The sequence below is a fragment of the Anomaloglossus baeobatrachus genome, chromosome 5 (genome assembly GCF_048569485.1).
Source record: "Anomaloglossus baeobatrachus isolate aAnoBae1 chromosome 5, aAnoBae1.hap1, whole genome shotgun sequence".
Classification (NCBI taxonomy): Eukaryota; Metazoa; Chordata; class Amphibia; order Anura; family Aromobatidae; genus Anomaloglossus; species Anomaloglossus baeobatrachus.
Window position 1 is genome coordinate 286193300 of NC_134357.1, and position 13286 is coordinate 286206585.

Genomic DNA, 13286 nt, shown 5'->3' on the forward strand with positions numbered 1-13286 from the left:
CCCCACATAGCTTCTCTATTTACAGTATGAGCTCCCATTTAGCCCCTCTATATACAGTATGAGCCCCCACATAGCCCCTCTATACACAGTATGAGCACCCACATAGCGCCTCTATTTACAGTATGAGCTCCCATTTAGCCCCTCTATATACAGTGAGCCCCCACATAGCCCCTCTATACACAGTATGAGCACCCACATAGCTCCTCTATTTACAGTATGAGCTCCCATTTAGCCCCTCTATTTACAGTATGAGCCCCCACATAGCCCCTCTATATACAATATGAGCACCTGCATAACACCTCTATATACCGGATGAGCCCCCACATAGCCCCTCTATATACAATATAAGCCCCCACAGAGCCCCTCTATTTACAGTTGTTGTGGGCATTTTTGCTCTTTTTACACCACACTTGGAATTTTTTAGTACATTATATTGTAAATTCCTTGTAGTCATTCCAAAGTACAATCCCGTGGTGTAAAAACACAAGCCCTCACAGCAAGAATATCAGGTTTATGTTCTAGGAAAAAGGGAAGGGAAAAACAAAAGCATAACAACAAAAATGTGCCCGGTCAGGAGGGAGTTAAGAGAGGCACCAAGGGAGGATGTAACTCTCCCGGTTTGGGGGGCGCACATATGTTCAGATGTTAGACGGCGTGTATGTGATTATTAGGTGAGACCACCATGCTACAATCCCTCACATCCTTGTTCTCTGCTATTGCTGGATCCCTCGCTACAACCAATCAAAGATGTTGTTTCATGCGGCGGTGTGACGTAACGCCGTAATTTGTAAGGGGATCACTGATTTGCTGCGCTACGTCAGGAGGCGGGGTTCCGTTTCCATCAGTGGTGGCGTCAGGTTCCGCTCACTTCCGGTTCTGCTTGCGGCTGTATCCGGGACTGACTGTTGTTATACAGCTGACATAACTGAGGTGAGCGCTAACGAGTGCGGGAGGGTGCGAGCACGGAATTCTCCGCCCATATCGGTCCTTCTCAGTGTAGGCTCCTGGGGAGTGTAGTAATGGAGGCTCACATGTGAAGGAGGGGCTGGCAGCATATCCCCTCAGTAATGTCACCTGTGTGCTCTCACCGTAGTGAGCGGGATAGTGTCGGGCCGGGTATTGCGGAGCTTTCCTTCCCAGCCCCACACCGCACCATGCCTTCTATGTAGCCTGGCAGGCTTTTGGGGCCGGTTTTAGGGGAGAAATGGACTGTTCACCACTGGAGACGTCATCTTCAATGTTTATATTTTACAGATAGGATTCTGAACAGACAGGTGTAGGGGCATAGGCTCTGATTCCAGCGATGTATCACTTACTGGGCGACTTGCTGCCTTTTTGTTTTATTATGAACTCGTTGTTTTCTGAACTTTTGATCTACCAGGGCTCTGTATAACCCCTCACACACCACTGATTGGCAAATTTTTGTTTACACTGTGCATAGGCAGGAAGCTACCAATCAATAGTGGGGAGTGGCATTATACAGAGCTCATGAATATGTAAGATTTCATTGCAGCAGGTTTATTAAGCTAGGGTCACACGTAGCGATGCAGTAGCGATCACGACGATGACCTGACCTTATCAGAATCGCTGCTGCGTCGTTACATAGTCGCTGGTGAGCTGTCAAGCAGGCAGATCTCACCAGTGACCAGCCAGCAGCGACGCGTGGAAGCGATGCTGCGCTTGGTAACTAAGGTAAATATCAGGTAACCAAGCGAAGTGCCAAAGTTACCAGTGCACACCGCTTAGCGCTGGCTCCCTGCACTCGTAGCCAGAGTACACATTGGGTTAATAAGCAAACCGCTTTGCTTATTTACCCGATGTGTACTCTGGCTATGTGTGCAGGGAGCCGGAACTGGCAGCCTGAGAGCGGCGGACGCTGGTAACTAAGGTAAATATCGGGTAACCAAGCAGCCTTTGCTTGGTTACCCAATATTTACATTGGTTACCAGCGTCCGCAGAAGCAGACTCCCTGCTCACTGCACATTCAGTTGTTGCTCTGTCGCTGTCACACACAGCGATGTGCGCTTCACAGCGGGAGAGCAACGTCCAAAAAATGGTCCAGGACATTCAGCAACAACCAGCGACCTCACAGCAGGGGCCAGGTTGTTGCTGGATGTCACACACGACGACAGGGACGGGACGTCGCTGCTACGTCACAGAAAATGGAGACTTAGCAGTGACGTCGCTGTCGCTGTGTGTGACATGACCATTAGTCTCTAGAGATAAACTCCTGCTGATAAAACGGTGATTTTATTCAAACTAAAGCAAGCAGCTTAGTAAGTGACACATTACTGTAATCATGGTATCTGCCATTATGCTGTTCTCAGAATAGGTTGCAAAATCCTGGTGACAGATTCCCTTTAAGGCTGTGTGCGCATGTTGCGTGTTATCATGCTTTTATGCTGCGTTCTGCACTGCAGCGTAAAAGCATGCGTCCTGCGTCCCCAGCACAATCTATGAAGATTGTGCATATTCCATCCACACGTTGCGGGTTTTTTTAGAAGGCAGCGATTTGCATGCTGCCAAAACGCTGCTTTCTAAAAAGCAACATGTCACTTTTTTTTGTGCGTTCTGGATGCTTTCTCCATTCTGTCTATAGGGAGAGGCACCATCCAGAAAGCAAACTTTCAGAATGCAGCTTTTCAGCTGCGTTCTGAGACGCACATGCAGTGACTTAAACGCTGCGGTGCAGAACGCACACACGTGCGCACATAGCATAACCCCTTTAATATACAACCAAGGGCGTACCGGTATGTCCTTGGTTGTGTCATGGTAATCACTGCTGGCTGCTGTGGTGAGCCTGCAGTGATCCCCACACGTCTGATGATTTGAACAGCAGGCATGTGGGATAACGGGCATGGGTGGATCCGTGATCCACCCACATCTGCTTGCCACTTAGAAAATTTGATAGTGCAATTTAAATGGCTGCAGAGGGTATCACACTGTTCGCCGCCGCCATCGGAGGCCCGTGACACGATCACAAGAAGCCGATGGATGCCATGGTAGCCACGGGTGATGTGATGACACTGCCATGACATACTTCATGTAAGAGCTGACAGAACGCCGGCTCTTACAGGAACGCTGTATTTTTGCCGATCAGAGCTGTGTAGCTCTGATCAACAGAAATGCACAGGCGATCAGACTGCTGATTCATCAAGTCACCTAGGGGTCTAGTAAAATAAATAAAAATAAAAAAAATGAAAAAAATAAAAAACCTAAAAGTTCAAATCTCTCCCCATTCACCCACATAAAATAAAACAGTTGTTTCACAGTGTTCAGAAATGCCCGATTTATCAAAATATAAAATCAATCTGATCGGTACACGGCGTGGCAAGAAAAAAAATTCCAAACACCAAAATTACGTTTTTTAGTCGCTGCAAAAAAGATTTAAAACACAATAACAGGTGAGCAAAGCGTAGCATATGCACAAAAGTGGAATAATAAAAAATGTCAGCTCGGGACACAAAACAATAAGCAGTCACTGAGCCCCAGATCCCGAAAAATGAGAAAGCCACAGGTCTCGAAAAATGGCGCAAAAAGTGTCATTCTTTTTTTCGACAAACTTCAGAATTTTTTTTTCACTCCTTAGATAAAAGTAAACCTTTACATGTTTGGTATCTACGCTCTTGCACCGACCTGAGGCATCATGGACGCATCAGTTTTATTATATAGTGAACACTGTGAATAAAATACCCACAAAGCAATCGTTCAGTTGCACTTTTTTTTTGCAGTTTCACCGTACTTAGGTTTTTTTCCTGTTTTCCAGTACACTATATGGTAAAACTAATAATTTCATTCAAAAGTACAACTCGTCCCGCAAAAAACAAGTCCTAATATGGCAAGATGGACGGAAAATTAAAAAAGTTATGGCTCTTGGAAGAAGGGGAGGAAAATCGCCCAGAGGTTAAGGAAGAGAATAGGAAAAAATATCTAGAGGAAATGTCAATATAAATACCTTTTTTAAATTTTTTTTTTTTTTTTTAAACTTTCACACTTATGGCTTATCCTTAGCATAGGTCATCAATGTTTGATAGATAGGGCAGCGACATCTGCACCTCCACCGATCAGCTATTTTTGATACCCCAGGCACTACTCAGTCGCAAAACTCTACAGTGTCTGCAGCTGGCCACTCATTATCCTCCCCCTATTCACATCTATAGGGGCAGATTGTGTAGTACCTGGCTGCAGCTACTACTCCATTGACGAAGCTGTGCGGCTCTAAACCTGAGTAGTTTCAAGGGCTTCGGATACAGCTGATCGTTGAGGATGCCGGTTATCGCACCCCAATCTAGCAGACCTTGATTAACTATTCTATCCTAAGGATAGCTCATCAATGTTATAGTCCCAGACAACCCCTTTGCTTTGCAAATTGTGCTCTCTTTCTCTAGTGAGGTGTTTGCTAAAGTGCATGAAAATGTCTTCCGTCTTGTTAGACTGACAGACGTCTGTCCTCCTGGAAGCAGTTTGAGCAGACTCCTCTTACTTCAGCACAGGTTGCTGTGAGCATGTACAGCAGGAAATGTCATCACCTGCATTCATATTTAGGAAGACGTGTTTCCAATGGATTGTGTGATCTAATACTGGTGATACCAGGGGTACTGAAGTAAGGGGTACTTCTCACATAGCGAGATCGCTGCTGAGTCACGGTTTTTGTGATGTACCAGTGACCTCATCAGCGATCTCGCTGTGTGTGACACTGAGCAGCGACCTGGCCCCTGCTGTGAGATCGCTGCTCGTTACACACAGTGCTGGTTCATTTTTTGGACATTGCTCTCCCGCTGTGAAGCACACATCGCTGTCTTTGACAGCGAGAGAGCAACGATCTAAATGTGCAGGGAGCCGGCTTCTGGCAGCCTGCGGTAAGCTGTAAACAAGGTAAATATCAGGTAACCAAGCAAAGTGCTTTGCTTTGTTACCCGATATTTACTTTGGTTACTAGCGTCCGCCGCTCTCAGGCTGTCAGTGCTGGCTCCCTGCACACGTAGCCGGAGTACACATCAGGTAAATAAGCAAAGCGGTTTGCTTATTAAACTGATGTGTACTCTGGCTACGAGTGCAGGGAGCCAGCGGTGTGCGCTGGTAGCCAAGGTAAATATTGGGTAACAAAGCGCTTGGTTACCCGATATTTACTTTAGTTACCAAGCGCAGCATCGCTTCCACGCGTCGCTGGGGGCTGGTCGCTGGTGAGATATGCCTGATTGACAGCTCACCAGCGACCATGTAGTGATGCTCCAGCGATCCTGACCAGGTTAGATCGCTGGTGGGAACGCTGGAGCGTCGCTAAAGTGTGACGGTACCCTAAGAGGAGTGGACGGATACTGCTGTCCACTTTCTTTATCTGGTTTAACACTTCAGATACCAGCTATGCTGAGGTAAGAGGAGGCAGCTGATACGGCTGTCTACATGTTTATCAGATCTACGGTATGTGTCCTAATGCTCTAATTCATGAATGTTAAGACCACCTATACACATTAAACTAAAGTTGGCCGAAGCCGTTGATACCCTAGATCTCTCGCACAATATCCTCTAAGGCTTTGTGCCCATGGGACAATGTGCCGTGAATATTGCCACGGAAAACCTGCGGATTTATCTGGATTTTCTAGATAAATCCGCAGGTTTCAGCAAGTACAGAAACTCCCCATGTTATCCTATGGGACATGGGGAGTGCTGTGTCCATGCTGCGGAATGTGTGGCTGAGGAATATGCTGCGGATGTCTTACAGCCGCACGTAACTGCATGTCAATTATTCCTGTGGAAATACTTGCGGAAATCCCGGCACTCCACTATGGAGATAGGGCCGGGACTTCCACAGGTAAGTCGCATGAATGTCCGCAGGTTTACCGCAGATATTTCACTGGAATCCCGCAGCAATGGATAGCTGCTGATTCCGGGGAGCTGCTGCGGAGAACCTGCGGATATATCTGCGGGTACATTGTCCCGTGGGCACATAGCCCAAGGATCCGTCAAATTTGATTTCTGACTGTTTCAATAGAAACCGCTGCAAGAGGAGTATGTTAACGACTCCTAGAGAACAAGTGACTAAGCCGAGAGCTCCTATGTGTATGGAGGAGTCGATGACTCTCATAGGATGCATAAAGCTGCTGACTTCCCATCAATAACAAAGGCGCTTTATGATCTGAGCAGTTGGGTGAGGGTCAGCTAGTACTGCTGAGGATCAGAACAGCTCTGAAATCATGGTGCAAAGCAAGCATTAAAATGTATATTTCATTTCTTTGTCGCTCCATTGGGAGACCCAGACAATTGGGTGTATAGCTATTGCCTCTGGAGGCCACACAAAGTATTACACTTAAAAGTGTAAGGCCCCTCCCCTTCTGGCTATACACCCCCAGTGGGATCACTGGCTCACCAGTTTTGTGCTTTGTGCGAAGGAGGCAACACATCCACACATAGCTCCACTTTTTAGTCAGCAGCAGCTGCTGACTATGTCGGATAACCTCTCAAATGTCTGCATTTGTTTCTTACGCGATTCAGGTTGTCCTGGACTCTGCGAACCGTGCGGCGGTAGCCTCCGCTACTCCGTGTTTTTAAGCAGAGCCTGGTCTGCTCGTTAAGTGAATGGAAGGCAGATTCTGCTTCCAAAAAAGGTTGCCTAACCAGTTGCCTTTTTCTGCTGACCGACTGTTTGGTGAGCGTTGGATGTAACCATCAAACAGTCCAGGGGTAAGGATTCATCCTTTCCTCAGCCCGGACACAACAACCCCCAACAGAGCAAGAGGCAGTCGGGGTTTTCGGCCTTTTCGAGGCTCGGGCAGGTCCCATTTTTCCTCGTCCAATGTGGACTCAAAAGGATCAGAGGAGCTAAGATTCTTAGCGGGCTCAGTCTCGCCCAAAAAAGCGACAGTCTGAAAACCCGCTTCCAAGGCGGCTTCCTCATGACTTGCGGCCTCGGTCGGTAGCAGGCTCTCCCGCCTTGGCGATATTTAGCTGCCATAGGTCAATGACCATTGAGTGTGAGACATTCTGTCTCACGGGTACAGGATAGAGCTCACTTCTCGTCCTCCAACTCGATTCTTCAGAATTTCTCCACCTCCCGGCCGGGCCGCTGCTCTTCTGCAAACAGGGTGCACTCTATAGGCAGAAAGAGTGATGACCCCCGTTCCTCTTCAGGAACAAGGTCACGGTTTTTACCCCAAATTCTTTGCGGTACCTATAACAACGGGCCGTTCCGTCCCGTTCTGGATCTAAAAATGCTCAGCAAGCTCGTGGACACCAGGCGGTTCAGGATGGAATCCCTCCGCCATGTCATCGCCTCAAGGTCCCAAGGATATTTCCTAGCATCATTAGGCATCAAGGATGCTTATCCACACGTGCCGATTGATCCAGAGCACTAGCGTTTCTACGCTTCGTTATAGGAGACGAACACCCTCTGTTCGTAGCTCTACCTTCCGGCTAGCGACAGTCCAACTGGTCTTCGCCAAGGTCAGGGCAGCAGTAGTCACAGTCCTGCACTCTCAGGGTCACTCTGTGGTCCCGTATTTAGACGATCTACTTGTCAAGGCACTCTCTTAGGAAACATGCCAACACTGCCCGAACGTTGCGCTGGAGACTCTCTAGAGTTTTGGGTGGATCATCAACTTTTTAAAGTCAGATCCGACCCCGACCCTATCGATAACATATCTAGGCATAGAGTTTCTTACTCTCTCAGCGATAGTGAAGCTGCCGCTAGACAAACAGCATTCACTACGGGCTGCAAGCTCTTCTTTAAGAACCAGTCGCACACATTGAGACGCCTCATGCACTTCCTACGTAAGATGGTAGCAATGGAGGCAGTTCCTTTCGCGCAGTTTTACTGCGTCCACTACAATGGGACATTCTCCGCCAATGGGACGAGGAGTCGACGTCCCTCAACAGAGTCGTCGTTCTTTCTCAGGCGGCCAAGGAATCTCTACGGTGGTGGCTTCTTCTCACCTCTTGGTCAAAAAGAAGGTCCTTCCTATCCCCGTCCTGGGCGATAGTTACGACAGACGCGAGTCTATCAGGGTGGGGAGCAGTTTTTCTCCACTACAGCGCTCAGGGTACGTGGACTCAGCAAGAGTCCACTCTTCAGATCAATGTTCTTGAACACAGAGCAGTGTATCTTGCCCTACAATCCTTCCACCAGCGGCTGGAAAGCAAGCATATCCGACTTCAGTCGGACAGCTCCACAGCGGTGGCATACATCAACCACCAAGGAAGAACGCGCAACCGGCAAGCCTTCCAGGAAGTCCGGCAGGTTCTGATGTGGGTGGAAGACACGGCATCCACCATATCCACAATTCACATCCCAAGTGTGGAAACTAGGAAGCTGACTTCCTAAGTCGCTGAGGTGTGGCCGAAAGAGTATGGTCTCCTCACCCGGACGGGTTTCAGGAGATCTGGCGCCGCTGACAGAGGCCGGACGTCGATCTAATGGCGTCACGGCACAACAACAATGTGCCAGCTTCATGGCACGGTTTCACAATCATCGAGCTCTGGCGGCAAACGCCTTAGTTCAGCATTGGTCGCAGTTCCAGCTACCTTAGGTGCCACCTCTGGCATTGTTGCCCAGAGTACTGCGCTAGATCAAGACCGACTGCGGCCGCGCCATCCTCGTCGCTACAAATTGGCCGAGGATGTTGTGGTACTCGGTTCTGTGGTGCCTCACGGTAGGCTAACCGGGGGCACTACCAGACCAATCAGACTGGCTGTCTCAAGGGCCATTCTTCCATTTGAATTCTACGGCCCTCAACCGGATGGTGTGGCATTGAGTCCTGGAACCTAGTGTCGTCAGGATTACCTCAGGACGTGGTTGCCACCATGAGACAGGCTAGCATACCAACGTCCGCCAAGATTGACCACAGGACGTGGAAGATGTTCTTATCTCGGTGCTCGGCGCAGGGTGTTTCTCCCTGGCCGGTTGCATCGTCTATGTTTCCTTCCTTCCTGCAATCTAGGTAGGAAAATGGGTTGTCGCTCAGTTCCCTTTAGGGACAAGTCTCAGCGCTATCTGTATTTTTTCAGAAACGACGACTTCCTCAGGTACGCACGTTCCTACGGGGAGTTTGTCTTCTCAGCACTCCGTACAAGCGGCCGTTAGAGCCCTGAGATCTGAACAAGGTTCTAATTGCTCTCCAGATGCCGCCTTTCGAGCCTTTGAAGGATGTCTCCCTTCCCGTTTTTCACGGGAAGTGGCCTTCTAGTAACGGTCTCGTCTCTTAGGAGAGTTTCCGAGCTAGCAACGCTCTCATACAAACTCCCTTCCTGGTCCTTCACCAGGACAGGGTAGTTCTGCGTCCGGTTCCGGAATTTCTCCCTAAGGTGGTATCCCATTTTCATATCAATCAGGATATCACCTCACCTTCTTTGTGTCCTCGTCCAGTCCATCAATTTCAGAAAGATTTGCATCTGTTGGTTCTGGTGAGAGCACTCAGGTTCTACTTCCCGCATGGCGCTCCTGCGCCACCCGGATGCACTCTTTGTCCTTGTCGCTGGTCGGCGTAAACAGTCGCAAGCTTCCAGATCCACCCTTGCTCGGGGGCTCGAGGAACCAATTCTTGAAACCTACAGTTCTACTGGGCTTCTGGTTCTCTCAAGGCCGAAGGCCCATTCTACCAGAGCCGTGGGTGCATCCTGGGCATTACGGCACCAGGCTACGGCTCAGCAGGTGTGTCAGGCACCCACCTGGTCGAGTCTTCTTACTTTTACCAAGCATTATCAGATGCATACCTACGCTTCGGCAGACGCCAGCCTAGGTAGATAAGTCATTCAGGCGGCGGTTGGCCACCTGTAGGAGAGGGCCGTTTGACGGCCCTATCATGAGGTATTCTTTTACCCACCCAGGGATTGCTTTTGGACATCCCAATTGTCTGGGTCTCCCAATGGAGCGACAAAGAAGAAGGGAATTTTGTTTACTTACCGTAAATTCCTTTTCTTCTAGCTCCAATTGGGAGACCCAGCACCCGCCCTGTTTTCTCGGGGTTTTTTCTGTTTTTTCGGGTACACATGTTGTTCATGTGGTATGGTTCAGTTCTCCGATGTTTCCTCGGATTGAATTGGTCTTTAAACCAGTTATTGGCTTTCCTCCTTCTTGCTTTGGCACTAAAACTGGTGAGCCAGTGATCCCACTGGGGGTGTATAGCCAGAAGGGGAGGGGCCTTACACTTTTAAGTGTAATACTTTGTGTGGCCTCCAGAGGCAATAGCTATACACCCAATTGTCTGGGTCTCCCAATTGGAGCTAGAAGAAAAGGAATTTACGGTAAGTAAACAAAATTCCCTTCTTTTCTTTTTTTCTCAGGTCATGGACTCCCGTTTTAGTCGTGGGAAATCTACCATTTTAGAGCGGTCACTTGCTAGGCCAAAGACTGAGGTGAGCCTTAGTGCATTTGCTCTTCTGTTTTCCGAAATAGTCCAGTACTGCCAAAACCGTGTCTATTCTGTTTCTGAGCTCCAAGCAAAACTCTCTGAACTTGGGCAGCAAGTTGGATGTCGCATCCTCGATCCCCTGGTGATGAGAGAGAAGAATGGAAAACGAGAGACCAAAGTCATTAGTGCACTACTTTTCATAAAGGTTGTTGCATGGAAAGCTCTTTTCGGGAAAGAAGCAGACAAGCTGGAGCAAGCGAATGATGATGACAAAACCTACTACATTATCGAAAAGGATCCTCTTATCAATGCGTACATATCTGTACCGAAGGAAAACAGTACTCTAAACTGTGCATCTTTCACGGCTGGCATTGTAGAGTCTCTATTAACCTGTAGTGGATTTCCAGCAAAAGTAACTGCCCATTGGCACAAAGGAACCACTCTTATGATTAAATTTGATGAGTCTGTCATTGCTCGGGACAAGGCACTGGATGGACGCTAGGCTGTGGATATCAATGTTATTCTCAGATCGCTTTGTTTGTTTAACCTTAATTAATTTGGAATGTTTCCCATCAGCATGACATCTACATTGTGTTACTCTTTGTATATAGTCTATTGGTATAGGTTAGATCTCTAATCTTTTCACTGTTGGCATTTTGTTAACTGTTTAAATATGTTTGTCATCCATAATTACCATAAGTCATCAAAATTCCAATAAAATCACTTCTGTACACCGGCTTCTGCTTTACTACTATCAATCAAGATGACGAGCTGAAGAACTACTTTATTTCCCCAAATTTAGAGGGGAAAAAAAGTAAAATTATATGGGGTCCGTTTTATAGTACAGTGGTGTCCTACCGGGCAGGAGGTGGGGCGGCAGTGGTGATGGAGCAGTAGTCACAGGAGACAGGGGCGGTGCTGGAGTACGGAGATGCTGCGGGTGACACAGAGGGGGGCACAGATGCTCTGTTTGGGTGCTGCTCTGTGTGGCACGGTCCATTCTGAAGATATCGGTGATGCGGGCTTGAAAGGAATGGCAGCGGAATCGGCGCGTGCACAGATGAGAGCTTGCACCGAGAGCTCCATCTGCGCACGCGCCGATTCTGGGCTCTATTATTTGAACTCCTCACCACCTACATCTTCAAAATGGCCTATACCTCACCGCCTGCCGCACACAGCACTGCTGCGCCCACAGCCCCGGCACAGAGCAGCACCGCACAGCATTGCCCCTGCCTCCTTTGACGCCTTTTCACCACCTCCCAGTAAGCTACATTCAGATTTTAAGACACACCTCTCATTTTCCTCCTAAATTTTTGGGAGGAAATGTGCGTCTTAGAGTATGTACACACGTCTCAACATTCTATTCCGCAGCATATAAGTCGCTGCATGTGCGTTTCAAAACGCAGCCAAAAAGCTGCGTTTTGAAAACATTGTGTATGTGGAATTCATGTGTTCTGGATGCTTGCTCTGCCATAGACAGTGGAAAAGCATCCGGAACGCACAAAAGAAGTGACGTTGCTTTTTAGAATGCAGCGGTTTGGCAAAATATTTCAGCAGCCGAAACGCTGTGTTCTAAAACACAACGTGTGGATGGAATTTACACAATCTTAAAGAAGTTGTCCAGTTACCATAACTGATTTTTTTTCTCTCTCTCTCATAAATCTTGCTAATATGTGCCTCTCCACACATCTATTATGTTATTTCAGCAATATTACCTTTTATCGTGCTCTAGCAGCACATCCTCACTTCTGGCTCCAACTCTGATGGAGTTAATCTCTCTCCTGACTTCCTGTGTTCAGTTCCTACAACTCCGATAATCCTTAGGACTGTATCTAACACACCCACTCAGTTCTCCACTCCAAGACTCTTCTCTGCCGTCTTCCCTGTGGAAGCACTGAGAGAAATCATACGGAAACAGCAGAAGCTCCCAGCTCTGTACAACCAGGGGAAGAAAGGATCTATTTTCTGCTTGTTCTCATAGTTCATAGTGTGTGTGTGTGTGTGTGTGTGTGTATAGAAATTATGATTAGGCTGCTTTCACGCATCAGTTTTTTGGCATCAGGCACAATCCGGTGTAAAAACTGATGCAATGGATCAGGCGAAAAAACGGATCAGTTGCATCAGATTTTTCCATCAGCTCCTTCAGTTTTTGGACGGATCCGTTGTGCTACTGAGCATGCTGAGTAGAAAAAAACTTAATCAGTCGCTGTAATGTGTTGTATGCCGCTTTACGACGGATCCGGCGCCCATAGGCTTTCATTGTACATGACGCCGGACCCGGCGCTGTTAGTTTTTTTTGCCGCTGCCAAAAAACGTTGCATGCTGCGCCCTTTCCGGCAGCTGAACACACAAATTTTGCTGGATCTGTGCACAACGGATGCAACGTAAGGGCATCAGGCACAATCCCACGCTAATACAATTCCATGCGGAAAAAAACGGATCCGGCTTTATCCGTTTCTCGCCGGATTGTGCCTGATGGCAAAAAACTGATGTATGAAAGCAGCCTTAGACGGCGCAACATGTGGAAAAAAAAATAAAATAATTGGGGAAAAAAAAACTATGGGGTCATGAGATTGCTTTTTCCCCTCTTGCCTAGTCTCTGTGTGGCATGCATTTTGCAGGCTACTTTCACATCATTTTTTTCTTTGCCTGTAGGCAAAAAACCGCATATGACTGGATCCAGTGGATTAAATGGGCAGCGCATGCAACCGCAATTGTTATTTTACCGGATCCTTCTGCAGCGGGACACAGAATTTTTCAGCCGGAACTGGAGTCAGCTGAACTCTTGATCTCACAGCCTGCACATGCTGCGATGGATACAGGTTTACAGCAGTCACTGCCTGCTGCCGATCACGTGTGACTGTGTGCATACTGTGGGGTCAGGAGTTCAGATCAGCTGACTCCAGTGTCGGACGATTACTTGTTCTGTGTCCCGCTGCATCC

At 48.0% G+C, this 13286-nt stretch overlaps 1 protein-coding gene across 1 annotated transcript; it reads left to right on the plus strand.

The window, feature by feature from the left end:
- The first annotated feature begins 839 nt into the window (after nucleotides 1-839).
- Nucleotides 840-11074, plus strand: TRAPPC5 (trafficking protein particle complex subunit 5). Its single transcript, XM_075347463.1, has 2 exons — nucleotides 840-930; nucleotides 10276-11074. The coding sequence occupies exon 2, from the start codon at nucleotides 10279-10281 to the stop codon at nucleotides 10843-10845; it is 567 nt and encodes a 188-aa protein (XP_075203578.1). The 5' UTR covers nucleotides 840-930; nucleotides 10276-10278; the 3' UTR covers nucleotides 10846-11074.
- Nucleotides 11075-13286: the final 2212 nt, after the last annotated feature.

Coding starts and splice junctions, on each gene's coding strand:
- TRAPPC5 (XM_075347463.1), top strand. CDS start 10,279: ATGGACTCCCGTTTTAGTCGTGGGAAATCTACCATTTTAGAGCGGTCA.